This window comes from Ovis aries, chromosome X (assembly GCF_016772045.2).
Source record: "Ovis aries strain OAR_USU_Benz2616 breed Rambouillet chromosome X, ARS-UI_Ramb_v3.0, whole genome shotgun sequence".
Taxonomy (NCBI): Eukaryota; Metazoa; Chordata; class Mammalia; order Artiodactyla; family Bovidae; genus Ovis; species Ovis aries.
Window position 1 is genome coordinate 81,798,674 of NC_056080.1, and position 27,816 is coordinate 81,826,489.

The 27,816-nt window shown below is 38.5% G+C and overlaps 1 protein-coding gene across 2 annotated transcripts; it reads right to left on the bottom strand.

Moving 5' to 3' along the window:
* Positions 1 to 1,528: 1,528 nt before the first annotated feature.
* CLIC2 (chloride intracellular channel 2) lies at positions 1,529 to 26,410 on the bottom strand. 2 transcript variants are annotated; one of them, XM_004022247.5, is made up of 6 exons: positions 26,132 to 26,410; positions 12,626 to 12,735; positions 12,375 to 12,500; positions 3,551 to 3,657; positions 2,684 to 2,865; positions 1,529 to 2,081 (listed from the first exon to the last, which is right to left on the bottom strand). In XM_004022247.5, the coding sequence occupies exons 1-6, from the start codon at positions 26,186 to 26,188 to the stop codon at positions 1,920 to 1,922; spliced, it is 744 nt and encodes a 247-aa protein (XP_004022296.1). In that variant the 5' UTR covers positions 26,189 to 26,410; the 3' UTR covers positions 1,529 to 1,919. The 2 variants fall into 2 exon arrangements, with proteins under 2 accessions (XP_004022296.1, XP_011962436.1); XM_012107046.4 differs by lacking the exon at positions 12,375 to 12,500.
* Positions 26,411 to 27,816: the final 1,406 nt, after the last annotated feature.

Consider the following 27,816-nt stretch of genomic DNA (forward strand, 5'->3'; position numbering starts at 1 on the left):
GAATAAATTCTACTTGTGATTGGATGCTGATAATATTTTATTTAGTACTTTTATATCAACACTCAAAGGTAATATTGGTCTCTATTTCTTCTGTGAGATGGTCTTTAAATTTTTTAAATCTCAAATGGAGTTATTTTTGGTAATCTTTGCTTTCCTAGGAAATTATCCTTATCATCTAGGTTTTGAAATTTATTTGCATGAGGTCTTCAAAGTAGTCTGTTTTTTAATAATTAATTTGTATTGGAGTATTTTTAATATACAATGATTTGTTAGTTTCAGGTGTACAGCAAAGTGAATCAGTTATACATATATTCACTCTTTTTTTGCATTCTTTCTCCATATAGGTCTTTACTGAGTATTAAGTTGAGTTTCTTTTACAGTAGGCCCTTATAGTTATTTTATATATAGTAGTGTGCATGTGTCAATGCCATCCCATGTGGCACTACTGGTAAAGAACCCACCTGCCAATGCAAGAAACATAAAAGAGTCATGTTCGATTCCTGGGTTGGGAAGACCCCCTGGAGGAGGGCATGACAACCCACTCCAGTATTCTTGCCTGGAGAATCCCATGGAGAGAGAAGCCTGGTAGGCTACAGTCCATAGGGTCTCAAAGGGTCAGACATGACTATAGCAACTTAGCATACCATGTGCGCACGCGCGCGTGCGCACACACACACACACACACACACATACACACATCATATCTTCTTTATCCATTCATCTGTTGATGGACATTTAGGTTGTTTCAGTGTCTTGGCTATTGTAAATAATGCTGCTATGAACATATGGGTGCATGTATCTTTTCAAATTATAGTTCTATATATATGCCCAGGAATTGGATTGCAGGGTCATATGGCAGCTCCATTTTTAGTTTTTTGAGGAACCTCCATACTGTTCTCTGTAGTGGCTACACAAGTTTGTATTCCCACCAGCAGTGTAGGAGGGTTCCCTTTTCTCCACACTTTATCCAGCATTTGTTATTTGTAGACTTTTTAATGATGGTCATTCTGAACAGTGTGGGCTGGTACCTCATTGCAGTTTTGATTTGTATTTCTCTAATAATTGGCGATAGCATCTTTTCATGTGCCTATTTCATGCACCTGTTAACTCTTTACTCATTGCCTTACTTTTTTTAAACCTATTATAACACTGCTTCATTGAGATTTTTTCTAGCGCTTCCACTGCAAGGGGCATGGTTTCCATCCCTGGTCGGGGAACTGAACTGAGATCCCACATGCCCTGGGGTTGGCCAAAAATAAATAAATTTTATTCAACTCCCACCAAGACGTATAATAGCACCTGTATTCCTTTTTGAGGCTGAACTTTGTTTCTTCTCTGAAGGACCATGAGTAAAGTTCAGTTTTTGTTTTCAGATTTGAGTAATTTGATTGCATTTTAAGGTGGACATCTGAGTACATTTAATAATGGAACAGTTTAAAATTCTGTAGAAAGATATATGATTATTCTCTAAGAATGGTCTACTTTACCCTTTAACAAATAGCAAGAAGACCTTTTGGTCAGTCAGATGTCTTAGTAAAATTGTTTTAATGATTTAGGTGGAAATGTCTCTAAGGGACAGTTTGAAACCATGACTATATGTCATTTGTAACTTTAGCCATCGGTTGAGCTTGCACACATGATACCTTCTAGAATTTCAATCAAATGGTAAAAGATATTGACACTTTTCATATAATTTAAAATTGCAGTGGTCGTGCCATGGCAATTAAAAAATGAAATATGAAGACCTGTAAAATACACAGTAAGCAGATAGTTTGGATTAACTAGGTACAGAAAATACAGTATTCTTCTTCATAAGAAAGTTGAATGGAGGAAACAGCATTTTCCATATTCTTATTTCTAAAAGACTTTCTAATATGATAGCAAGTGAAAAGAGAGATTTTTCTACTGAAAGGGCTGTCCTAACTCTTCTGTTTAGCCACACTTGCATAGGTATTTTCAATTTCTTTGTCTTCTGGACATGTGTGGGTAAATTCTTCACGGGCATAGGCATTGTGGAGATAGCGCCAGACTCCTGAGAATTCTACTGGAATGTCAAAGTCACGGTATTTCTTTGCAGCAACCTAGGGTTTTGGAAAAAAAAAAAAAAGAGGAAAAGCAGTTGGTAGTGAGGGGCATCAATAACATGCCGACTGTGTAAAAATATATCTCAAAGGTCCAGATCATTGTGGACATGTTTTCTACACAAAAAGTACAAAATAAACTTAAAGAATCTTGGATTTACTATTTTAATGTTTTTTTCTATGTATGTAAACAAAACTTCATGCTTGTAATTATTTTTATATTTATGCTATATTTAATTATAAATATATTTAGAAGAAGGAAGCACAGATAAAGAGCTTGTATCTCTTCACTGGACTAAGAGTTTGTTTAGGGTTTCAACAGTGTCTTACTTCTCAACAATTCTGTGCAATGGGTACCCTTGATATTATAGACAAGACAGTAGAAAACACCTGATTTAGGAAGAAAGAAGCAAGAAGTGTTTATGCTTCCCAGTGGAGATCATTATGGACTTTTCCTCTGAGGAGAAAAGGAGACATACACTATGCATAACAATGATGACAAATCAATAATATAAAAACCTCACACTGAATGGTCACTGTACTTCCTGCTGGTGACTCCCCAGACCCTTCTCAATCATTCAGCCCACCCTGTAAAGACTTACTTTAATAATGTGCAGTTTGGGTAACAAACTACAGTCAGCCAGGGTCAGTTGATCGCCATCCAAGAACAATCTTCTGGAGACTGTGCGTTCCTCAGCACTGTCTGGATCAATTTCATCCAGAAGTGGAGTGTTCAAGTAGTCATCCAGACGCTTAAATTCTTTAAGCAGAGATTTTTCAAAGGCTGAGGCAATGAAATCATAGGGTTACGTATACATTTGTTGTCTTCATGACTGACTACATTCTCAATATGCTTTTCACACATTTAGATATCTCTGTCTTTTCATATTGCTTACACTGACTCTTCAAAATCTATATATTTAACCAAAGTGCTCAACTACACACTGATAAGACAGAGGCAGATGTTTAATCAAATGGCAAATGGAAATATTTTTGGACTTTTCTTGAGGAAGTACATTGGGAGGAGAGTCAAAGAAAGAAAGGTGATGCATATTATCACTAAAGGAGAGTCAGAAAGTGGGAAAAGAGACTCATAGCTCTCCTGATTCAGAGAATGGTAAATCTGTTCTAGAGTGTTTGTGGGAAATGGTAGCTGCTATGGTTTAAGAAACCTTAAAGGTACACACAACTGGGAGAGTTGGAGGGTTAAGAAATACAATCCTGCAGTTAGTTCACATCTGGCATGCCAATGTTCTGGTTGAGCTAAGTTGGTGATTACTATATTGAATATTATGTTCTAAATCCAATAAAACTTCATTCAAGGGAATTTCAGAAGAGAGAAAAGAGAATGAGATGAAGGGTATTTCCCAATATATATTATATATTCAGGAAAATCCTATTTTAGTTGAGTCAGAATGTGATTGTGAGCATGTGAGAAAAACAAAAAGATTTAAATAAAGGTGTCTTACTCTTATTTGCCTCCTTTTGTGTATTCTTAATGTATGCAGAAAACTTGGCAAAGAGATTGCAGCCCACATCAAAGGACTCCTTGTTCCTGGGACTCAAGTGAGGATACCTTAAAAAGAAATATCACTACACATAACATTCACATATAACAAGGCATACACCAGGTCTCCTAGCTTGCACTCTACTGAGAATAGAAGTTTTGGAAAATTGTGCTGGAAACTGAAGGTCCTGAGAAACCTTTCATTGAAAATGTGTCTTTTTCCCAGTCTAAGAATACTTTAGTGGTTAAACTTCACTGGGAAACCAGCGATCGGAATTTAAATTTCCTGTATCTGTGAAAACAATGGTTCAAATGACTGTTGGGTCCCCATGGTGGTGGTTTAGTCACTAAGTCATGTCCAACTCTTGTGACCCCATGGACTGTAGCCCACCAGGCTCCTCTGTCCATGGGATTTTTTCCAGGCAGGAATACTGGAGTGGATTTCCATTTCCTTCTCCAAGGGATCTTCCTGACCCAGGAATTGAACCCAGGTCTCCTGCATTTCAGGGAAATTCTTTATCACCTGAGCTATGAGGGAAACCTCCCATCAGTTCAGTTCAGTTCAGTTCAGTTCAGTCGCTCAGTTGTGGTCCAACTCTTTGCGACCCCATGAATCGCAGCACTCCAGGCCTCCCTGTCCATCACTCAGACTCACGTCCATCGAGTCAGTGATGCCATCCAGCCATCTCATCCTCTGTTGTCCCCTTCTCCTCCTGCCCCCAATCCCTCACAGCATCAGACTCTTTTCCAATGAGTCAACTCTTCGCATGAGGTGGCCAAAGTACTGGAGTTTCAGCTTTAGCATCATTCCTTCCAAAGAAATCCCAGGGCTGATCTCCTTTGGAACGGAGTGGTTGCATCTCCTTGCAGTCCAAAGGACTCTCAAGAGTCTTCTCCAACGCCACACTTCAAAAGCATCAATTCTTCGGCACTCTGCCTTCTTCACAGTCCAACTCTCACATCCATACACGACCACAGGAAAAACCATAGCCTTGACTAGATGGACCTTAGTCGGCAAAGTAATGTCTCTGCTTTTGAATATGCTATCTAGGTTGGTCATAACTTTCCTTCCAAGGAGTAAGCGTCTTTTAATTTCATGGCTGCAGTCATCATCTGCAGTGATTTTGGAGCCCCAAAAATTAAAGTCTGAGACACTGTTTCCACTGTTTCCCCATCTATTTCCCATGAAGTGATGGGACTGGATGCCATGATCTTCCTTTTCTGAATGTTGAGCTTTAAGCCAACTTTTTCACTCTCCTCTTTCACTTTCATCAAGAGGCTTTTGAGTTCCTCTTCCCTTTCTGCCATAAGGGTGGTGTCATCTGCATATCTGAGGTTACTGATATTTCTCCCAGCAATCTTGATTCCAGCTTGTGCTTCTTCCAGTCCAGCGTTTTTCATGATGTACTCTGCATATAAGTTAAACAAGCAGGGTGACAATATACAGCCTTGACGTATTCCTTTTCCTATTTGGAACCAGTCTGTTGTTCCATGTCCAGTTCTAACTGTTGCTTCCCGACCTGCATACAGATTTCTCAAGAGGCAGGTCAGGCGGTCTGGTATTCCCATCTCTTTCAGAATTTTCCACAGTTTATTGTGATCCACACAGTCAAAGGCTTTGGCATAGTTAATAAAGCCAAACCCCTCATACTTGATCCTAAAAACCTGTTTGGCAGAAGATAAGTAGTACAAAAAAACATGGCTTCAAGTAACAAAACACATAAAAGTGTAGAGGAGAGGGTGGGGAAAAGAAGCGAAGATGTCTTCCTCTTAGTAATACAAAGTTAACTTAGCATAATACAATAAAATAATGTAATTCACCACATTAACAAATGAACAAAAGCTGTATGATCATTAACAGATGCCTGGAAAGTGTCCAATCAATAAATCAATTCCTATTCAGAAAACCCTGCACTAGCGACTAGAAATGGTTGGGTCTAACGTTTAACCATCTTCCTTGATTCCTCTTTCTCTCCATCCCTGCATTTTATCCATTAGCAAGTCCAGCCAGCCTACCTTTCAAAACGTATCTATAATCTGTCCACAACTTGCCACATCCACTGCTTCTTGCCTGGTCCCAAGCCTATATTACTGCAACCATTTTTGATTACAGTAATTCCCCAACATACGAACCTTCAAGTTTCCAAACTTTCAAAGATATGAGCTAGATCTGCAGGAGGATGACTTCGTTGAACCCCTTGCTGTGCAACACAAGCTCACTAATGAAGACCTGATGGAATTGGAGGGCCAGAGAAAGGACAGAGAGGCCAGAGGAATAAGTAAGTGAAGAATGGGTGAGGTTTACAACACAGCAAATGGCAAGGGGATTTTCTTAATTTGAGGAGCAACTGTTAGCTTTTGAAACCCAGGACCTGAACCTAGAATGGTAAATGAATGTTTCAGCAGGTGTTCAGAATGCAATCCACTGCTACTGTGTCATCTATGGTGAGAAATAGAGTAACTACCCTGACATCACTGGACTGTTTCTTCAAGAGGGTGGATGGAATTGAGTCCAGCAAGGAGCCAGACACTGCCATCAATGCAGGCATGAGTGACATTGCAGCACGCCCTCTGTCTCTTATTGCTCTTGAGACTTTTCAGCTCTACTATCTCCCACCTTGTCTCCCTCCTCTAGTCAGTAACCCTTCTTGCCTGTTCACTGGATGCCAGCTCCTGGATGCCAGCTGTTGTAATGCACTACAGCACTTTTCAAGGTGCTGTGCTGTAGATTAAAAATGTTTCCTTTGTTGTTTTTTTGTGTGCTTGTTTATGTTTTATATATTATTTATGTGATAAGTATTAAAAACCTATTACAATACAGTACTATGTAGCTGATTGTGTCATTGTGGGGGTGGTGCGTGCTCAGTGGTGTCCGACTTTGTGACCTGTGGACTGTAGCCCGCCAGGCTCCTCTGACCATGGGGTTTTCTAGGTTATTGGGTACATAGCTCAGTTGGTAAAGAATCTGCCTGCAATGCAGGAGCCCTGGGTTGGATTCCTGGGTGGGGAAGATCCTCTGGAGAAGGAAATGGCAACCCACTGCAGTATTCTCACCTGGAGAATCCCATAGACAGAGGAGCCTGGTAGGCTACAGTCCATGGGATCGCAAGAGTTGGACACGACTTAATGACTAAATCACCACCACCAGGAAAACTTCACTGGACTTACAAACAAATTGGACTTATGAACATGCTCTCAGAACAGAACTCATTTGTATGTAGGGAACTTCCTGTATCCTCCCTGTCCCATGCTTGTCCCTCACACTCTCAGAATATTCTGCACCTGCTACTAGAGCCCAAGTCTTCACAGTGGTGTGATCTAATCCCACCTTACCTCTCTGCTCTCGTCTCTTCCCACTCTCTGCCTTATTCCCATTGACCGCCTTGCTTTTCTTCAATTAGGCCTGACAAGGTCCCACTGCAGGTCATGTTCACTTGATCTCCTTTTACATAAAGAGTTTTCCCTCGTATATGCACATGGCCTGCTTCCCTTTTCTTTCAGGTCTTTTAATCTGATATCTCCTCCTAAGTGAGGCCTTTCACTGGCCACCTTATCTGATGTTACAACCTCTTCCTTTTCTCAAATACCCACTACTTCCTTCCCTTGCTTTATTTTTTCTTCATATTTATCATCATCTAAAATAGTTTATAGTTTGCTTTTTCTCTTGCTTATTTGCTGTCTTCCTTAACTAAAATGTAAGTTTTACTAGGGCAGAGAGATTTTGCCCATTTTACTCACTGATGTGTCCCAAGTGCCTAGAATAGTACCTGATACATAATAAGTATTCAGTAAATATTTGTTAAATGATTACATGAATCAATTAATTTCTTTAACTTGGTCAAATGTATCCATCAACAACTTTCAGCAAGTATCATTTTAAATGGTGAAATGTTACAACTATTCCCTTTAAAATCAGTAAAGGATGAAGTTAATCATGATAACTATGGTTCTTCAATATTGTGCTGAATGTACTAACCTGTGAGACAAGGAAAAACACCATTCTGAGGGTGACTACATTTTGTACATAAAGTTTAGGCAACAGGACAGAAATGCCTATGATTGCTATTATAGTTGACATTTTCTGAGGTTTTAGCAAGTGGAGAAAAATAACAACATAAAGCAATCAGTATAATTATTGGAAGAGAAGTAACAATATAACTATATACCTATAAAAGGCAAGACAAGATTGCCTTTTCCAGCCAAAATAATTGCTAGAATTAATGAGATATTTTGATAAGGTGGCTAAATACAAATCCAACATTAAAGAAATAGCCATAACAAAATGGATATTAGTAACATATTCCACTTACAAAAGTGACAAATATATAAAATATTTAGAAATAATTTAATATGGAAGGTATAGAACCAAAATAAAAACAGAACTCTACAAAATTTCATCAAATAACACAAGACACTTAAGATAACCTGAGTATCCATCAGTGGATGAATGAAGAAATGTGGTTCTATTCACATACACACACACACACACACACACACACACACACACACACACACACACAATGAATATTAGCCATGAAAAAGGAGGAAATCCTGCCATTTGTGCCCACATGAATGGATCTTGTGAACATTATGGTAAGTCGGACAGAGAAAGACAAATACTATATGATATCACTTACATATGGAACCTTAAAAAGCCAAACTCATAAAAATAGAGAGTAGAATGGTGGTCACAAGAGAGAGGATGGGGAATGGAAAAATCGGGAAGATGTTATTTAAAAGTAAAAACTTGCAAGTAGTATATAAATAAGTTCAGGAAATCGAATCCACCGCCTACTGATTATAGTCAATAATACTGTATTATAAGCTTCAAAGTTGCTAATACAGTAGATCTTAACCATTATTACCACTAAAAATAAATGATAATTATGTGATGGAGTAGAGGTATTAGCTAATACTAGGTGGGTAAACATACTGTAATATGTAAATGTATCAAATCAACATGTTGTGTACCTTAAACTTACACAATGTTATATGACAACTATACTTCAATATTTTTCAGACACATTTTTCAATGACTGCATGGTATTCTATTGTATGGAGGCATGAAAATTCATTGCTAATTCTGAAGTTTTGAAGTTTAACAAAAGATACAGAGAATAGCATACAAAAAAGAAATGCCCATGTACCCACCATCCATATTCACTAAAAGCCAACATTTTGCCTTTAAAAAAGACTTGGAGGAGCCTTCCACTGGGCATGTGGGCAGTGGCTCCTGAAGGATCTCTCAGAGAGAGCTTAGATCTTCTGGAAAGACATCAGTGGGGACCCAAGCTATTATACATTGGGAACCAGAAGTTTACTCGAGATCACAAGTTAGCGGAAATGCAAACTGAAGTATCAGTGAGCTATCACTAAACCCATCTGGGTGCCACAGATGTTAAAAGAATGATAATGCATAGTATTAAAGATATGTAGAAAAAGTGTATCCTTATGGATAAAGCAGTAAAAATTTTTAAAAGATACATACCATTTGAATTTTGTTCCTGTGAATCTATTCCACAGGAATAAAAACACAAGTACGTAAGGACACATGAGCAAGGATGTTATTTATAGCAGTTTGTAGTGATAAAAAAAACTGGAAGGAAAGGGAAAGTCCATCTGTAGAGGAATCGTTTGGCAACTTGCAGCACAATTATAGTAAGCATAAATCTACACTAGTGGAGTTGATGTATATTAAAAATGTTTTCTGAAGTCAGATAAGCAAGATGCATAAATTATGCTTACTATTATTGTGTTTATATGAGCATAAGAAGGGTATAGAAACATACATCATAGATTATTTTTCATTAGTTACCTTTGGGGTAAAGAAAAGGTTGGGGAGCAGGTGGTTTGAGGGGATTCAGTAGTAGAGGAAGATGGATGAGGAGAAAATAACAAAATAAGACTCAATACTTATAGGACAAACTTGGAACAAGTGCTAAAATACAGGAAGCCATCACTAAGGGATGAAAGAGACATAGTATAGGAACACAGAAAAGAATCTGAAATAGTATCCCTAGTTTCTTAGGTATGAAGAATTTTGTACTGATAGACCCTTTTATTTATAATGTATACATAAACATTGAGACTTTATTTTTTAGAGCAGTTTTAAGCTTACAGCCAGACTTTTGACTGATGAAAACTATGAGATAATAAATGAGTGATATTTTAAGACACTGAGTTTGTTGAACAACAATAAAAAATGAATACAGCAGTCTTATTACAGACACTATACAGACACTATCCTGGGTGGGCAGAGATGTAGAGCTGTCATTCAAGTGTAGACAGTGCAGTTATGGCCTCTGGCTAATTGAGAGATACCTGTTTCCTGGTTTTCTTGTGTTAGATATGCTCTCCCTTCATGCCATCAGTGATATAATGAGCTAGTCTTCATCAGTCCTCATGGACTTTACAGTGTTATTATCCCATACCCTCACTCCCAACCCTCCAATGGTTTCTTCTCTATTTCTAGACTACAGAGAATTTACTTTTTTAATTTAAGTAAGTTATACATTTTAAAAATAATTTGAAATATTATATTGACGGTCTTTGTGTCTTTGAAGTCAGAAGGGGAAGTTTATGCATGCTGCTGCTAAATCACTTCAGTTGTATCTGACTCTGTGTGACCCCATAGATGGCAGCCCACCAGGCTCCACCGTCCCTGGGATTCTCCAGGCAAGAACACTGGAGTGGGTTGCCATTGCCTTCTCCAATGCATGAAAGTGAAATGTGAAAGTGAAATCACTCAGTTGTGTCCAACTCTTAGCGACCCCATGGACTGCAGCCCACCAGGCCCCTCCGTCCATGGGATTTTCCAGGCAGGAGTACTGGGGTGGGGTGCCATTTCTCCCCTGCAGAACTAAGAGATCAGACTGAATTAAAGGCTATTTCAAAATTGTAGATCTTCTGAGGGCTATACAATAAAATAAGTCTGATTTCTACCAGTATAAGTGTCCCCAAACCTCATTATGGATAAGACAATGTGGCTAAAATTAAATTTAATTTCTAACACTCTACTTGCATCTCATAAGGTTTTAATATATGTAAAAGTTTTATAATCATATATGGAGTGATCAGGGTGAATCTTTGCAAACTTTTCTAGAAAGAACAAAATAGAGGTCTGAAATAGGCCATTCAGGTATGACCTAAGTCAAATCCCTTATGATTATACAGTGGAGGTTATGAATAGATTCAAGGAATTAGATCTGATAGAGTGCCTATAGAACTATGGATGGAAGTTCATAACTTTGTACAGGAGGTGGTGACCAAAACCACTGCAAAGAAAAAGAAATGCAAGAAGGTAAAGTGGTTGGGTGAGGAACACTTACAAATAGCTGCGAAAAGAAGAGAGGCAAAAAGTAAGGGAGAAAGGGAAACATATACCCAACTGAATGCAGAGTTCCAGACAATGGCAAGGAGAGATAACAAGGCCTTGTTAAATGAACACTGCAAATAGAGGAAAACAACAGAAAGGGAAAGACTAGAGATCTCTTCAAGAAAGTTAGAGATACCAAGGGAACATTTCATGCAAAGATGGGCATGATAAAGGACAGAAACTGTATGGATCTAACAGAAGCAGAAGAGATTAAGAAAAGGTGGGAATAATACACAGAGTAACTATACAAAAAAGGTCTTAATGACCCAGATAACCACGATGGTGTGGTCACTCATCTAGAGCCAGACATCTTGGAATGTGAAGTCAAGTGGGCCTTAGGAAGCATTACTACAAACAAAGCTAGTAGGGGTGGTGGAATTCCAGTTGAGCTATTTCAAATCATAAAAGATGATGCTGTGAAAGTGCTGCACTCAATATGCCAGCAAATTTGGAAAACTCAGCAGTGGCCACAGGACTGGTAAAGGTCAGTTTTCATTCCAATCCCAAAGAAGGGCAATGACAAAGAATGCTCAAACTACCTCATAATTGCACTCATCTCACAAGCTAGCAAAGCAAAGCTCAAAATTCTCCAAGCCAGGCTTCAACAGTACGTGAACCATGAACTTCCAGATGTTCAAGCTGGTTTTAGAAAAGGCAGAGAACCAAAGATCAAATTGCCAGCATCCCATATAGCACTGGAAAACCAGGAGAATTCCAGAAAAACATCTACTTCTGCTTCATTGACTACACTAAAGCCTTTGACTGTGTGAGTCACAACAAACTGTGGAAAATTCTTCAATAGGTGGGAATACCAGACCACCTTACCTGCCTCCTGAGGAACCTGTATGTGAGTCAAGAAGCAACAGTTAGAACTGAACATGGAACAACTGACTGGTTTAAAACTGGGCAAAATGTTTGACAAGTCTGTATATTTTCACCCTGCTTATTTAAATTATAGGCAGAATACATCATGTGATTCTGGGCTGGGTGAATCATAAGCTGGAATCAAAATTGCCAGGAAAAATATAAACAACTCACTGGAAAAGACCCCGATTCTGGGAAAAACTTAAGGCAAAATTGGAGAAAAGGGTGGCAAAGGATGGGTTAAATAACATCACTGACTCGATGGACATAAATCTGAGCAAACTCTGGGAGACAGTGAAGGACAGGGGAGCCTGGTGTGCTGCAGTCCATCAGGTTGCAAAGTGTCAGACACGACTTAGCAACTGAATAACAACAACAAAACAAAAGTTTTCTAATCATATATGGAGTGATTGGGAGAATCTTTGCAAACTTTTCTAGAAAGAGCAAAACTGAAAAAGAAATGTCTAGAAAAATCCTCAATCTGCAATAAATAAGCCAATAAAATAGATCATCTTAAGAACAATAATATCCTGTAAAAATGCTGTACCTTGGAGGAGCCAGTGTCTGCTCTAGAAACTCCTCAATTTTAATGAAGTCTGTTTTCAACTCCTTGTTATATACCAGGAAGGGAGGATTGGTGCCTGGGGCTAAGTCCTTCAGCTCTTCGGGCTTTCTATGATTATTGAAAATAAGCAGAGTTAGGCTTCTAGATAAAGTACATATTATGCAAACACCAAGATTGTATCGGTGTCTACTGATTTTAACCCCCAGAATAAAACATGTCCTGATTTCTCTTACCTGGTCATGTCAACAGTAGTCACATTGAATTTAACTCCTTTAAGCCAGAGGATCATAAAAAGGCGTTGACTAAAGGGACAATTTCCAATACTCTCTCCATCACTTCCAGCCTATTAAGATAAAGAAAGGCTTCTTTCATTCATTTGCTCAACAAATATTTATCAAATGCTTACTGTGAAATGAGCAAGTTGTTAGAGACAGAGTTGGAAGTTCTTAATCTCAAGGATTCTACAATCCGTGGGTAGAGAGTGCTAATGAAGCAAATAATTTTATTGTATGTAAAAATTACAAGTGTGATGAGTATATAATAGTGATAAATTTTATATGTTACTAAAATTTATATAACCATTTCAGATATTCCAACATTTTGTTACTCTAAATACTTCAGTAACAAATGTCTCCAAGCATACAACTTGTTCCATTTCTAAGATTATATATTTAGAATTCATCTTTAAAATCAGAATGCTGACTAAACATTATTTGCATTTTCCATTTTGATAATCCTGCCAAATTTCTTTCTTTTTATCCCCAAATTTCTTTCTTGAAAGATGTGTTCCATATTTTCATTGGATGTTTGATTTCCTTATTCTGTTAACTGTTTGTTCATGACAATTTTATATTTTTTATTAAGATTATGACTTTTTCCTTATTAGTTTGGAAAAATTATTTGTCTACTAAAGACACTAACTCTTTTGATACACGTTACACATAATTTTTTGAAGTCTCATGTAAAATTAAAATTTTAAATAAAATCTTATACTGTTTTCCTTTGTAAAATCTGTTTTTTTCTGATATGCTTATGCAGCTGTTATAGACATCAAAATTGCAAAGAAAAAATATTTTCTTATTTTGTTTTACTATAAAGATGTCCTCTCATGTTTTTTCTAGTACCTTTATGGTTTCCTTTTAACATTTGTTTCATCTATTAATATTTAGAATTTATTTTCACATAAGGAGTGTATTGGGACTCCAGCTTTATTATTTTTTATTATTTTACAAATAGATACATGCACCTGTATGTTCATTGCAGCTCTATTTACGATTGCCAAGATATGGAGTCAACTTAAATGTACATTGACAGATGAATGGATTAAGAAGATATGATGTGTATATACAATGGAATACTACTCAACCATAAAAAAGAAGAAAACAACACCATTTGCAGCAAAAGAATGGACCTAGAGATTATCATCCTAAGTGAGGTAAGCCAGACAAAGACAAATATAGATTTCACTCATATGTGGAAACTAAAATATGACACAAATGAACTTATCTGTAAAACAGAAACAGGCTTACAGAAGTAGAGAACAGACTGTGGTTGCCAAGGGGGGTGGCGAGGGAGGGATGGAGTGGGAGTTTGGGATTAGCAGATGCAAATTATTATTATATGAAGTTATTAAATTCGAACCCTTATGATGGGATTAATGGCCATATAAGAAGGGATCAGAGAGCTCCTTCACCTGTATTGCTCTTTCTTCACTTTCCCCTACAACCATGCATACAAGTTTGAAGCAAAGAAGCCATTTATCTATCATAAACCAGGAAAAGCATTCTCACCAGAAACTGACCATTCTGCCACCTTGATCTTGGACATAATTCTTATATTTTGATAAGTTTTCTTTTTCTTGGCAGTGACTGCAACAGAGGAAATAGTGTTCATTGTTGCTCTTTGTGGCGTCTGAGAGTGAAGAGATATGGGAAGAGATAACTAGTCTTGGCAGTCTGAAATTCTTTTGTAACAGAAGTTAGACTAAAGATCCAATCATAACTGAGGTTAGTGAATGGAATCTTGATTATGGGTGGGAGGCAGGAAGAACAATAAAGTCTGATAATAGTTACAGCAGGAAGGGCGGGTTGCTTTTGGTAAAAGGAAAAGCAGAACACTGAGGTGTGGGGGAAATGCAGTACGATTTTACAGGAAAACTGAAACTTTTTCTGTTGTTTATAATAATGCTGATTTAAAGTGCCATTACACAAAATGTATGAATATACAATAGAGAAGAAGACAGTCTGTTTTCAATAAGTGGTGCTGTGAAAACTGGACAGCTATGTGTAAAATAATGAAATTAAAATATTCTCTAAAACCATAAACAAAAAAACTAAAAATGGATTAAAGACCTAAATGTAAGACCAGATACTATAAATCTCTCAGAGGAAAATTTAAGCAAAACACTTTATGACATAAATAGGAGCAAGATCTTTTTGGATCCACCTCCTAGAGTAATGAAAATAAAAGCAAAAATAAACAAATAGGACATAATTACATATAAAAACTTTTGCACAATAGAAGAAACCATAAACCAGAGAAAAACACAACCCATAGAATGGGAGGAAATACTTGCAAATGAAGCAACTGACAAGGGATTAATCTCTAAAATATATAAATAGCCCCAACAGCTCAGTATGAAAAAATCAAACAGCCCAATCAAAAAGTGGGCATACAGAAAGAAAAACACCAATACAGTATACTAACACATATATATGGAATTTAGGAAGATGGCAATGACGACCCTGTATGCAAGACAGGGAAAGAGACACAGATGTGTATAACGGACTTTTGGACTCAGAGGGAGAGGGAGAGGGTGGGATGATTTGGGAGAATGACATTCTGACATGTATACTATCATGTGAATTGAATCGCCAGTCTATGTCTGACGCAGGATGCAGCATGCTTGGGGCTGGTGCATGGGGATGACCCAGAAAGATGTTATGGGGAGGGAGGTGGGAGGGGGGTTCATGTTTGAGAATGCATGTAAGAATTAAAGATTTTAAAATTTAAAAAAGAAAAAAAAAAGAAAAAAAAAGTGGGCATAATATCTAAATAGACATTTGTCCAAAGAAAACATACAGGTGGCTTATAATCACATGAAAAGATGTTCAACATCTCTCATTATTAGAGAAATGCAAATCAAAACTACAACAAGGTATTACCTCACACTGGCCAGAAAGGCCATCACCAAACAATCTACAAACAATAAATGCTGGAGAGGATATGAAGAAAAGGGAACCCTCCTATATTGTTGGTGGGAATGTAAGTTGGTGCATTCACTATGGAGAACAGTATGGAAGTTTCTGAAAAAACTAAAAATAGAACTACCATATGACCCAGCAATCCCAGACCTTAGCATATATTCAGAAAAGACTATAACCTGAAAAGGTACATGCACTTCAATGTTCATTGCAGCACTGTTTACAATAGCCAGTACATGGAACCAACATAAATGTGCATTGACAGATGAATGGATAAAGAAGATGTGGTATGTATACACAACAGAATATTACAAAGCCATAAAAAGGAATGAAATAATGCCATTTGCAGCAACACGTATGGACCTAGAGATTGTCATACTGAGTGAAGTAAGCCAAAAATCATATGATATTACTTATATGTGGAATCTAAATATGATGGAAATGAACTTACCAAACAGAAACAGACTCAGACTTAGAAAATAAACTTATGGTTACTAAGGGGGAAGGTGGGAGGAGGGATAAATTGGGAAATTGGGATGGACATTGACACACTGCTATATTTCAAATGGATAACCCAAACTTTAAATGATACAATCAAACAGTTAGACCTAATTGATATCTATAGGACATTTCACCCCAAACAATGAATTTCACCTTTTCTCAAGTGCACATGGAACATTCTCCAGTATAGATCACATCCTGGGCCATAAATCTAGCCTTGGTAAATTCAAAAAAATTGAAATAATTTCAAGAATCTTTTCTGATTGCAATGGTAAGATTAGATGTCAACTACAGGGAAAAAACTATTCAAAATACAAACATATGGAGGCTAAACAACACACTTCTGAATAACCAACAAATGACAGAAGAAATCAAAAAGGAAATCAAAATATGCATAGAGACAAATGAAAATGAAAACATGAGAACCCCAAACCTATGGGATTCAGTAAAAGGAGTGCTAAGGGGATGGTCAAACTTACCTCAAGAAAGAAGAGAAAAATCAAATAAATAACCTAACTTTACACCTAAAGCAACTAGAAAAAGAAGATATGAGAAGCCCAAGGTCAGTAGAAGGAAAGAAATCATAAAAATTAGGGGAAAAATAAGTAAAAAAGAAACAAAGAGACTATAACAAAAATCAACAAAACTAAAAGCTGGTTCTTCAAGAAGATAAATAACATAGACAAATCATTAGGCAGACTCATCTAGAAAAAAAGGCAGGAGAATCAAATCAATAAAATTAAAAATGAAAATACAGAAATCACAACAGACAACACAGAAATACAAAGGATCATAAGAGACTACTATCAGCAACTATATGACAATAAGATGGACAACGTGGAAGAAATGGACAAATTCTTAGAAAAGTATAATCTTCCAAAACTGAACCAGGAAGAAATAGAAAATCTTAATAGACCCATCATAAGCACAGAAACTGAAACTGTAATCAAAAATCTTCCAGCAAACAAAAGCCCAGGACCAGATGGCTTCACAGGTGAATTCTACCAAAAATTTAGAGAAGAGCTAACACCTATCCTACTCAAACTCTTCCAGAAAATTCCAGAGGAAGATAAACTTTCAGACTCATTCTATGTAGCCACCTTCACCCTAATACCAAAACCAGACAAAGATGCCACAAAAAAGCAAACTACAAGCCAATATCACTGATGAACATAGATGCAAAAGTCCTCAACAAAATTCTAGCAAACAGAATCCAACAACATATTAAAAAGATTATACAACATGACCAAGTGGGCTTTAACCCAGGGATGCAAGGATTCTTCAATATTCACAAATCAATTAATGTAATACACCACATTAACAAATTGAAAAATAAAAGCCATATGATTATCTCAATAGATGCAGAGAAAGCCTTTGACAAGATTCAACACCCATTTATGATAAAACCCCCTAGAAAACAGGCATAGAAGGAACATATCTCAACATAATAAAAACCATATATGACAAACCCACAGCAAACATTATCCTCAATGGTGAAAAATTGAAAGCATTTCCCCTAAAGTCAGGAACAAGACAATGGTGACCACTCTCACCACTACTATTCAACATAGTTTTGGAAGTTTTAGCAACAGCAATCAAAGAAGAAAAAAGAAATAAAAGGAATCCAGATTGGAAAAGAAGAAGTAAAACTCTCACTGTTTGCAAATGACATGATCCTCTACATAGGATGCTTGGGGCTGGTGCACTGGGATGACCCAGAGGGATGGTATGAGGAAGGAGGTGGGAGGGGGGTTCAGGATTGGGAACACGTATACACCCGTGGCAGATTCATGTTAAAGTATGGCAAAACCAATACAATATTGTAAAGTAAAAAATAAATAAATAAATAAATAAATAAATAAATAAATAAATAAAAATTCCACTTCAGGTCAAGGTCCAGAATAGGCATACTGTCACTACTCTCTGCAAGCAATTGGACAATGCAAGTCATATGCCTAAGGTCAAAATCAAGGCATAGGAAAGAACACTATGCTCCAGATTAAGTCATGACAAGAAAGTGGATGTGGAAAAGGATAAAAAATGGGATAAAAAATTTTAATCTAGTGTAATCTACACGCTGGCCAAATTTAATTCATTTACAAACTACCCCCCTTCCCCCACCACCAATGCCAAAATAAAACAATAAAAACAAACAAAGAAAACCCTAAAGATACCACCAGAACATTATTAGAGCTAATCAATGAATATAGTAAAGTTGAAGGATATAAAATTAATACACAGAAATCCCTTGCATTCCTATACACTAACAATGAGAAAACAGAAATTAAAGAAATAATCCCACTTACCATTTTGACAAAAAGAATAAAATATTTAGGAATAAATCTACCTAAAGAAACAAAAGACCCATATATAGAACACTATAAAACGCTGATGAAAGAAATCAAAGAGAACACAAATTTAGAAAGATGGCAATGATGACCCTATATGCTAGACAGCAAAAGAGACACAGATGTATAGAACAGACTTTTGGACTCTGAGGGAGATGGCGAGGGCTTCCCTTATAGGTCAGTTGGTAAAGAATCCACCTATAATGCAGGAGACCCAGGTTTGATTCCTGGGTTGGAAAGATCCCCTGGAGAAGGAAATGGCTACCCACTCCAGTATTCCTGCCTGGAGAATCCCATGGACTGTAACCTGCCAGGCTCCTCTGTCCATGGGGTCACAAGAGTTGGACACAACTTAGTGACTAAATCACCACCAGGAGAAGGCCAGGGTGGGATGATTTGAGAGAATAGCATTGAATCATGTATATACCATATGTAAAATAGATGACCAGTCCAAGTTCGATGAAACAGGGCACTCAAAACCAATGCACTGGGACAACCCTAAGGGATACAATGGGGAGGGAGGTGGGAGGGGAGTTTGGGAGGGGGGGACACATGTACACCTGTGGCTGATTCATGTCAATGTATGTCAAAAACCACCATAATATTGTTAAGTAATTAGCTTCCAATTATAATAAAAAATTAAAATGGATAACCAGTAAGGACCTACTGTATAGCACAGGAAACTCTGGTCAAAATTATATAAACAACCTAAATGGGAAAATAATCTGAAAAAATGAATATATGTGTATGTATAACTGATTCACTTTACTGTATACCTGAAACTAAATCAACTATATTCCAATATAAAATAAAAATTAAATAAAAAATAAAGTGCCATTACACAAAATGTTGGGCTTTCCAGGTGGCACTAATGGTAAAGAACCCACTTGTCAATTCAAGAGACACAAGAGACCCAGGTTTTATCCTTGCATCCAGAAGATTCACTGGAGGAGGGTATGGCAACTCACTCGAGTATTCTTGCCTGGAGAATCCTATAGACAGAGGAACCTGGTGGGCTGCATTCCATGGGGTCACAAAGAGTTGGGCATAACTAAGTGAGTGAGAACATACACACACAAATTGCGAAGCCTGATTGATAAATTACCTACTTCCAGCTGGCAAAGACAGGATGTGGTCATTCACCAGAAGAATATTTTATCTTTGCATTTGTTATCTAAGTTTCTAAGTGTAAAAAATAACAACTGCAACATCTGACATTTATTGAGTGTTTACTATGTTAAAAACTACTGCATCTTACAATTTATTTGATTTAATCCTTACAGTGAAGATGGTTCTGTGAGGGAGCTTCTATCATTACTCTTGTTTTACAGATATGGAAAGAGGCTCAGAGAAGCTGACTTGCTCAAGTACTCTCACCTAGACAAGAGTTGAACACATATACTCTTCTCATGTAGCAAATCCATTACTATCTACTGCAGAACTCACACTTCTTAAATCCTGCTTTCTCCTAATTAATAGTTTTATTGGATTTGTTGTTAATCAGAAAAGGCAGAGGAACCAGAGATCAGCCAATATCCTTTGAATCATAGAAAAAGCAAGAAAATCCCCGAAAAAACATCTACTTCTGCTTCATTGACTATGCTAAAGCCTTTGACTGTGTGGATGACAAGAGACTGTGGAAAATTCTTAAAGAGATGGAAATACCAGACCATCTTACCTGCCTCCTAAGAAACCTGTATGCAGGTCAAGAAGAACTGGACATGGAACAATAGACTGGTTCAAAATTCGGAAAGGAGTATGCCAAGGTTGTATATTGTCACCCTGCTTATTTAACTTCTACACAGAGTTCAGTTTAGTTCAGTCACTCAGTCGTGTCCGACTCTTTGCGACCCCATGAATTGCAGCACGCCAGGCCTCCCTGTCCATCACCAACTCCCGGAGTTCACTCAGACTCACATCCATCAAGTCAGTGATGCCATCCAGCCATCTCATCCTCTGTCGTCCCCTTCTCCTCCTGCCCCCAATCCCTCCCAGCATCAGAGTCTTTTCCAATCAGTCAACTCTTCGCATGAGGTGGCCATAGTACTGGAGTTTCAGTTTTAACATCATTCCTTCCAAAGAAATCCCAAGGCTGATCTCCTTCAAAATGGACTGGTTGGATCTCCTTGCAGTCCAAGGGACTCTCAAGAGTCTTCTCCAACACCACACTTCAAAAGCATCAATTCTTCGGCACTCTGCCTTCTTCACAGTCCAATTCTCACATCCATACATGACCACAGGAAAAACCATAGCCCACTAGATGGACCTTAGTTGGTGAAGTAATATCTCTGCTTTTGATTATGCTATCTAGGTTGGTCATAACTTTTCTTCCAAGGAGTGAGCGTCTTTTAATTTCATGGCTGCAGTCACCATCTGCAGTGATTTTGGAGCCCCCCCAAAATAAAGTCTGACACTGTTTCCACTGTTTCCCCATCTATTTCCCATGAAGTGATGGGACTGGATGCCATGATCTTCATTTTCTGAATGTTGAGCTTTAAGCCAACTTTTTCACTTTTTCTACACAGAATACATCATGTGAAATGCCAGGCTGGATGAATCACAAGCTGGAATCAATGTTTCTGGGAGAATTATCAATAACCTCAGATAAGAAATGACACTACTCTTGGCAGAAAGCGAAGAGGAAGCAAAGAGCATCTTGATGAAGGTGAAAGAAGAGAGGGGAAAAGCTTGCTTAAAGAGACACATGTACCCCAATGTTCATCGCAGCACTGTTTATAATAGCCAGGACATGGAAACAATCTAGATGTCCATCAGCAGATGAATGGATAAGAAAGCTGTGGTACATATACACAATGGAGTATTACTCGGCCGTTAAAAAGAATTCATTTGAATCAGTTCTGATGAGATGGATGAAACTGGAGCCGATTATACAGAGTGAAGTAAGCCAGAAAGAAAAACACCAATACAGTATACTAACACATATATATGGAATTTAGGAAGATGGCAATGACGACCCTGTATGCAAGACAGGGAAAGAGACACAGATGTGTATAACGGACTTTTGGACTCAGAGGGAGAGGGAGAGGGTGGGATGATTTGGGAGAATGACATTCTAACATGTATACTATCATGTGAATTGAATCGCCAGTCTATGTCTGACGCAGGATGCAGCATGCTTGGGGCTGGTGCATGGGGATGACCCAGAAAGATGTTATGGGGAGGGAGGTGGGAGGGGGGTTCATGTTTGGGAATGCATGTAAGAATTAAAGATTTTAAAATTTTAAAAAATAAAAAACTAAAACTCAGCAGTCCAAAAACTAAGATCACGGCATACAGTCCCATCATTTCATGGCAAATAGATGGGGAAACAATGGAAACAGTGAAAGATTTTATTTTCTTGGGCTCCAAAATCACTGCAGATAGTGACTGAAGCCATGAAATTAAAATGCTTGCTCCTTGAAGAAAAGCTATGACAAACCTAGGCAACATATTAAAAGACAGAGACATTACTTTGCTGACAAATGTTTGTAGAGTCAAATCTGTGGTTTTTCCTGTAGTAATGTATGGATGTGAGAGTTGGACCCTAAAGAAGGCTGAGTACCAAAGAATTGATGCTTTCAAACTATGGTGTTGGAGAAGGCTCTTGAGAGTCACTTGGATAGTAAGGAGATTGAACCAGTCAAACCTAAATGAAATCAACCCTGAATTTTCATTGGAAGGACTAATGCTGAAACTGAAGCTCCAAAACTTTGGCCACCTGATGCCAAGAGCTGACTCATTAGAAAAGACTCTGGTGCTGGTAAAGGTTGAAGCATGAGGTAAAAGGGATGACAGAGGATGAGATGGTTGAATGGCATCACCGACTCAATGGACATGAGTTTGAGCAAACTCCAGGAGATGGTGAAGGACAGGGAAGCTTGGTGTGCTGCAGTCTATGGGGTTGCAAAGAGTCAGACATGACTGAGCAACTGAACAACAACAACAAAGTCTTTATGATCGTTTTTATGATAGTTCTAATTTGAAAACAGTCTGGTTAGAGAATAGTATCGTTTTCAATCTCACATTTATCAATAAAGACAAAAATATTTTATTCAGGATTTTGGCCCAAATGTTAAGGTCTATAATGTTATGGGCTTTCCTTGTGGCTCAGATGGTAAAGAATCTGCCTGCAATGCAGGAGACCTCGGTTCAGTCCCTGGGTTGGAAAGATCCCTGGAGAAGGGCTAGGCTACCCACCCCAGTAGTCTTGGGCTTTGCTTGTAGTTCAGATTGTAAGGAATCTGTCTGTAATGCGGGAGACCTGGGTTTGATCTCTGGCTTGGAAAGATCTCCTAGAGGAGGGCATGGTAACCCACTCCAGTATTCTTGCCTGGAGAATCCCTATAAACAGAAGAGCCTGGAGGGCTACAGTCCATGTGGTTGCAAAGAGTCAGAAATGACTGAATGACTAAGCACAGCACACATAATGTTATCTACAAATCTGTGAAAACTTAATTTTAGACTGGTAGATGCTGCTGCTGCTGCTACTAAGTCACTTCAGTCGTGTCCAACTCTGTGACCCCATGGACAGCAGCCCACCAGGCTCCTCTATTCACGGAATTCTCTAGGCAAGAATACTGTAATGGGTTGCCATTTCCTTCTCCATTAGACCAGTAGAGTAGAGAATACAAAAACTCCATTTATCAGTGAACAGCAAACAAATAAGACAACCTCTGCATCTAGAGAAAATAAAATGTGTTCTTTTAGAAAATCTTTTCTTAGTTCCCAGATATAAATCTTGCCCAAGTCATTCAGAGCTGAAAGGCAATGTTTTCACTAGCTACATGGAACATAGGGGTGCGTGTGATATGAATTCTTAATTGTGATAGGAAAAAACTTACTTTCTTTTAGGGATCCCATCAGTGCTATTGGGAAATTGTGATAGGTTCCCTAGAGGTAGCTGGGAAAATTTCAGAGTTATTTAATCTTTGGAAAGACACCACAGTATAAATGAGATACAGTTGCTTTTTAAGCTTTGTCATTAACATTTTCACTTCTCTCAATCCCTATTCTCCCTCATAGTGTCTTCTGCAGAACTTCTAGAGATCTTTGGAATCAATCTTGCCTGTGTGCATGCTAAGTCACTCAGTCATGTCCAACTCTGCAACCCTGTGGACTGTAGCCTGCTGGGCTCCTCTGTCCACGGGATTCTCCAGGCCAGAATACTGGAGTGGGTTGCCATTCCCTTCTCCAGGTGATCTTCCCAACCCAGGGACTGAACCCACCTCTCTAATGTCTCCTGCATTACAGGCAGATTCTTTACCACTGGTGCCACTCATAAAGCAAAGCAAAACAAAAACCCAGAGAAGATGATAGTCAAGGTTCTTTCAGAAAATCTGTGACTTGTGTCAACATCATTAGATAAGCTTACATCTAGAGGATTTCATCTAATGAAATTCTGAGAAATTTTACTAAAAAGTGTGCCCAAGTGAAAATAATTACGATTATGCACAGCTATTTTAATTTCCCAGGTAGTGCAGTGGTAAAGAATCTGCCTGCAATTGCATGAGATGCAAGAGACATGTGTTTGATCTCTGGGTCTGGAAGATCCCCTACAGAAGGAAATGGCAACCCACTCCAGTAGGCTATAGTCCATGGGGTTGCAAAGAGTTGGACATGACTTAGCCACTGAATATGCACACACAAAATAGCTATTTAAAAGGACTGGAATTTTAACCCAGCCATTTATTAGCTATGTAACCTTAGGCAAAACCACCTAGCTATTCTTTTCTTTAGTTTCTGTACCCATAAAATAGGGTTAATAATAAACCACTTAGCACAGGCCCTGCCATATAGTAAGTACTCAGTAAATTATTAGTTTTTAACCTGAAAGTTATTGTTTAATTTAACATTTGCTCCTCCAACATGTGATTTCCTAACTTCTACTGTCTAGATAACCACACAAATCATAGGAAGTCTATGAAGATAAACACACAGATCATTGCCAGCAACGGGTTAGAGGAATTTGGTTGGATTGAATAAACAAGTTTAGACAAAAGAAACTAGTTACCCTATGAAGAGACTTATTACCTCTGGTTTAAAATTGGTAGGTATAAAAAGCCAGTTAGGAAGTTAAGGCTTACTTAGATTTGCTGGAATCTCGAGGTAGGAGATGGAGAAGGAAACGGCAATCCATTCCAGTACTCTAGCCTCTAGTCTGGGAAATCCCATGGACAGAGGAGACTGGCGGGCTACATTCCATGGGGTTGAAAAGAGTTGGACACAACTGAGTGACTAAACAACAATAACAAGAGGTAGGAGACGTGGCTCTTATGCCCCACAGTCCAGAAAACACTTACTTGGATTCTTTTTCTGTGTAGGAATTCAAGAGTCTCTCTCTCCCCCATAATTTTGAAAAGGCAGATTAACTACGTACTTGGTGAATATATGTTAAAAAAAAGTGAAAGTAGATGTGTTAGTCCCTCAGTCATGTCTGACTTTGCGACCCCATGGACCTTAGCCCACCAGGCTCCTCTGTCCGTGGAATTCTCCAGGCAAGAAGACTGGAGTGGGTTGCCATTCCCTCCTCCAAGGTATCTTCCTGACCCAGGGATCTAATGTGAGTCTCTTATGTCTCCTGCATTGCAGACAGATTCTTTACTGTCTGAGTCACCAGGGTATAAAAGTATTACTTTGGCTAACAGGTGTTTAATATTTGGTAAGCACACCTTATTTATGTCTTTGTAGGCCATCAAGAGGAGATGTAGTTTTAGAGGCAAATTACTTAACCTTTATTTCCTTAGCTTACTTATCTAGAAATCATGAGATCAATATTACTACCAATACTACATATAATACTACTTTACTTTTATTAAACTATCCTTCTAAACTAAAGGATATAATATATGTAAAGTGTTTAGAAAAGGGTCAAGCATAATATGAATTTGTTATTATTATTATCACCATCCTGAATACTTCCAATAGTAAATGAAAATATACAGAAAATAGTTAATATAGGCAAGTATTTAGGAAACTATGTAGTTTCTACTTGGAATAACCCATACAAATTGTTTCTTTTTCTTGATGAGCTAATTTAGAAACACATGTTCCTTTCTTCTGCTTTAGGGGTTTTCCAAAGGGCTTTTCTTAAAAGTTAAGATGTTTAAAAAAAACCAAGGCAAAATGCCTGCTGCTCACATAACAGGCTCACAAACACTCCTGGCTTTCCCCTCCTATGGTGTTCATGTGACACTGCTGTGATGTTCATCCATTGTAGGAGAATTTTAGAAAGCTCTATTTGGATCATGGGTGGGAATGAGGCTATCGGGCCATTTTTGGCCCTCTCCTCACATTCAGGCCTTCCAAAATCTATCCAATAAAACATAGACTGTGAGACCTGGAAAGAATTAAGGATCATTTTGTCAGGCTCCTTCATTGTATAGATAGAGAAGCAAAGAGGTCCATGGTTACAAAGGAAGTCGCTGAGAATACAATTTAGTTGTTCTGACTACTAACCAGTCTAGTTGTCTTTTCACCATATCTTCTTGCTTTCTTCAGATGGGATGCTTTTCTATTGTTATCTAAGAGCAGCCAAACACCCAAGCATTCTTCAAGGACTTAGAGTAGGTACATAATTGCAAATTTATTTCCTATCTCTAGCTGAAATGTTGACTTTTTAAAAAGGAGCTGAGGTCCAGTGTCAAGAAAAAATACATTCTATATGCTGTCATTAGAGCTAGAAACTTACCTTCACAAAAAGCTCAATTTCAGGGTCTGCTTCACTGCTGGGCCTTGGGCCTGCCATCTGTCTGTTTTTAGTGGCAGTTGTCAGCCCTCTGCCTTCTGCACAGTCCACAGTACTCACAGATTGGTTTCTTCCAATTTTATCCAAAGGCTTAAATGCAGGTTGTGCTTTAAGAGGGAAATCCAGCTTCTAATAGTCAGAACTGGGCTAGTCTCTCTTCAAGAGGAGGGGTGCAGAAAATTCTAGATGCTTGAGAGCGGCTCTTGAATTTGTTTTCCTTCTTCCTCTTGACCTAACATTTGAATCAAGGAGGAGCCAACTGGGTGTGTATAAACTGGCTGGCTAGAAGGGTGGGGGTGTTTCCAGAGACGCTTCAATGCTATGAGTCAGCATAGAGAAACACATACACACAAATACACAAGCATTTTCAATATATCAAGCAGGCCAGATGTTCTCTAGAGCTTCCCTTTGAATCCTGGGCTTCATGCCCAGAAAATGGCCCCTTATGCTGTTCTGTAACCTGACAGCAGCAAAAAGCTCTTCCAGGAAAAGGTCCAGAAATCATTCAGGTTTTAACATTGAAAAGGATGTTTATCTAATGACACTGCCTTTGGTTTGAAAAGAAGTATACTTCATCAAAAGTCTCCAACCTCAATTCTACTGCTGACACAGCCAGATTTCCCCTCTGGGTTGCAAATTTCACTTCTCTTCTATAATCGGGGAATGTTCAACGGAAAGGTTGAGTCTGGGGGCGTCTTTTGCATGTTTCTCTGTTTCTGGGAATAGTGGACTCATTCTCTGTTTCTGGGAATGGTGGACTAGAAGGGATCACTTCCTGGTTTTATGAGGAACCACAAGCAGCTCTATATCTCTGCTTGTCAACCCTGGAAACAGCAGTAAAATATCCTAACTGATCACTCATTCTCTGCAGTGTTTCTGGCAGCTGTGTTTTCTGCCTGCCAGGATGAGGTGGGGTGGGGTGGACGCAGGCCCTGGGTGAATACATCCCTTCTGATGGGAAGAGTCTCTTTCTGCTTGGAGCTAAAGTGAACACAGATCCACAAGCTGGGCACCATTTTGACCCTCTCTCTACAACACCACATGTCCCCTGTGCTCATATGGGCTGTACATGCACCTGCCGTTGCCCACATGTAAATAATTTGCTGGACAATTTACGGCTTTGGGCAAAATCTAGTCTATGCCCACAGGGTTTAAACAAGGAGTGGCTGCTGGGTATGAATGTGAGTGTCCTTTAAGATGGGGGATGATGATTTCCTAAGTGATCAACAGGGTGAGAGGGAACTTCTGCTAGACATCTGCTGAGCCGACCTTGTGGGTGAGTGTAGGACTGGCTGTTTGGCAGGACCCCGTGGAGGCTTTGGCCATATTTTTCCTCTGTTCATTCACACTGTCACTCCGAAGACAATCAATGAATACCTCCTCTGGGCCAGGACGCTGATCCACTCTGAGATGAGCAGCACAGAAGGACAGTAAGTTTGAGAGGACGATAGGAATTCAACTTGAAGCATGCTAAGTCCAAGGCATCCTCACTCTTCCTCGTTCCTAATATCTGATCAGTGCAAAATCTTGCCATTTCTGCGTCCTGAATATTTTTTGTAAACCCACTCACTTCTCTTTCCTCCCCTGTTACTTAGAATTTCAACCCAGCAACACTCTTTTTCTGTTAA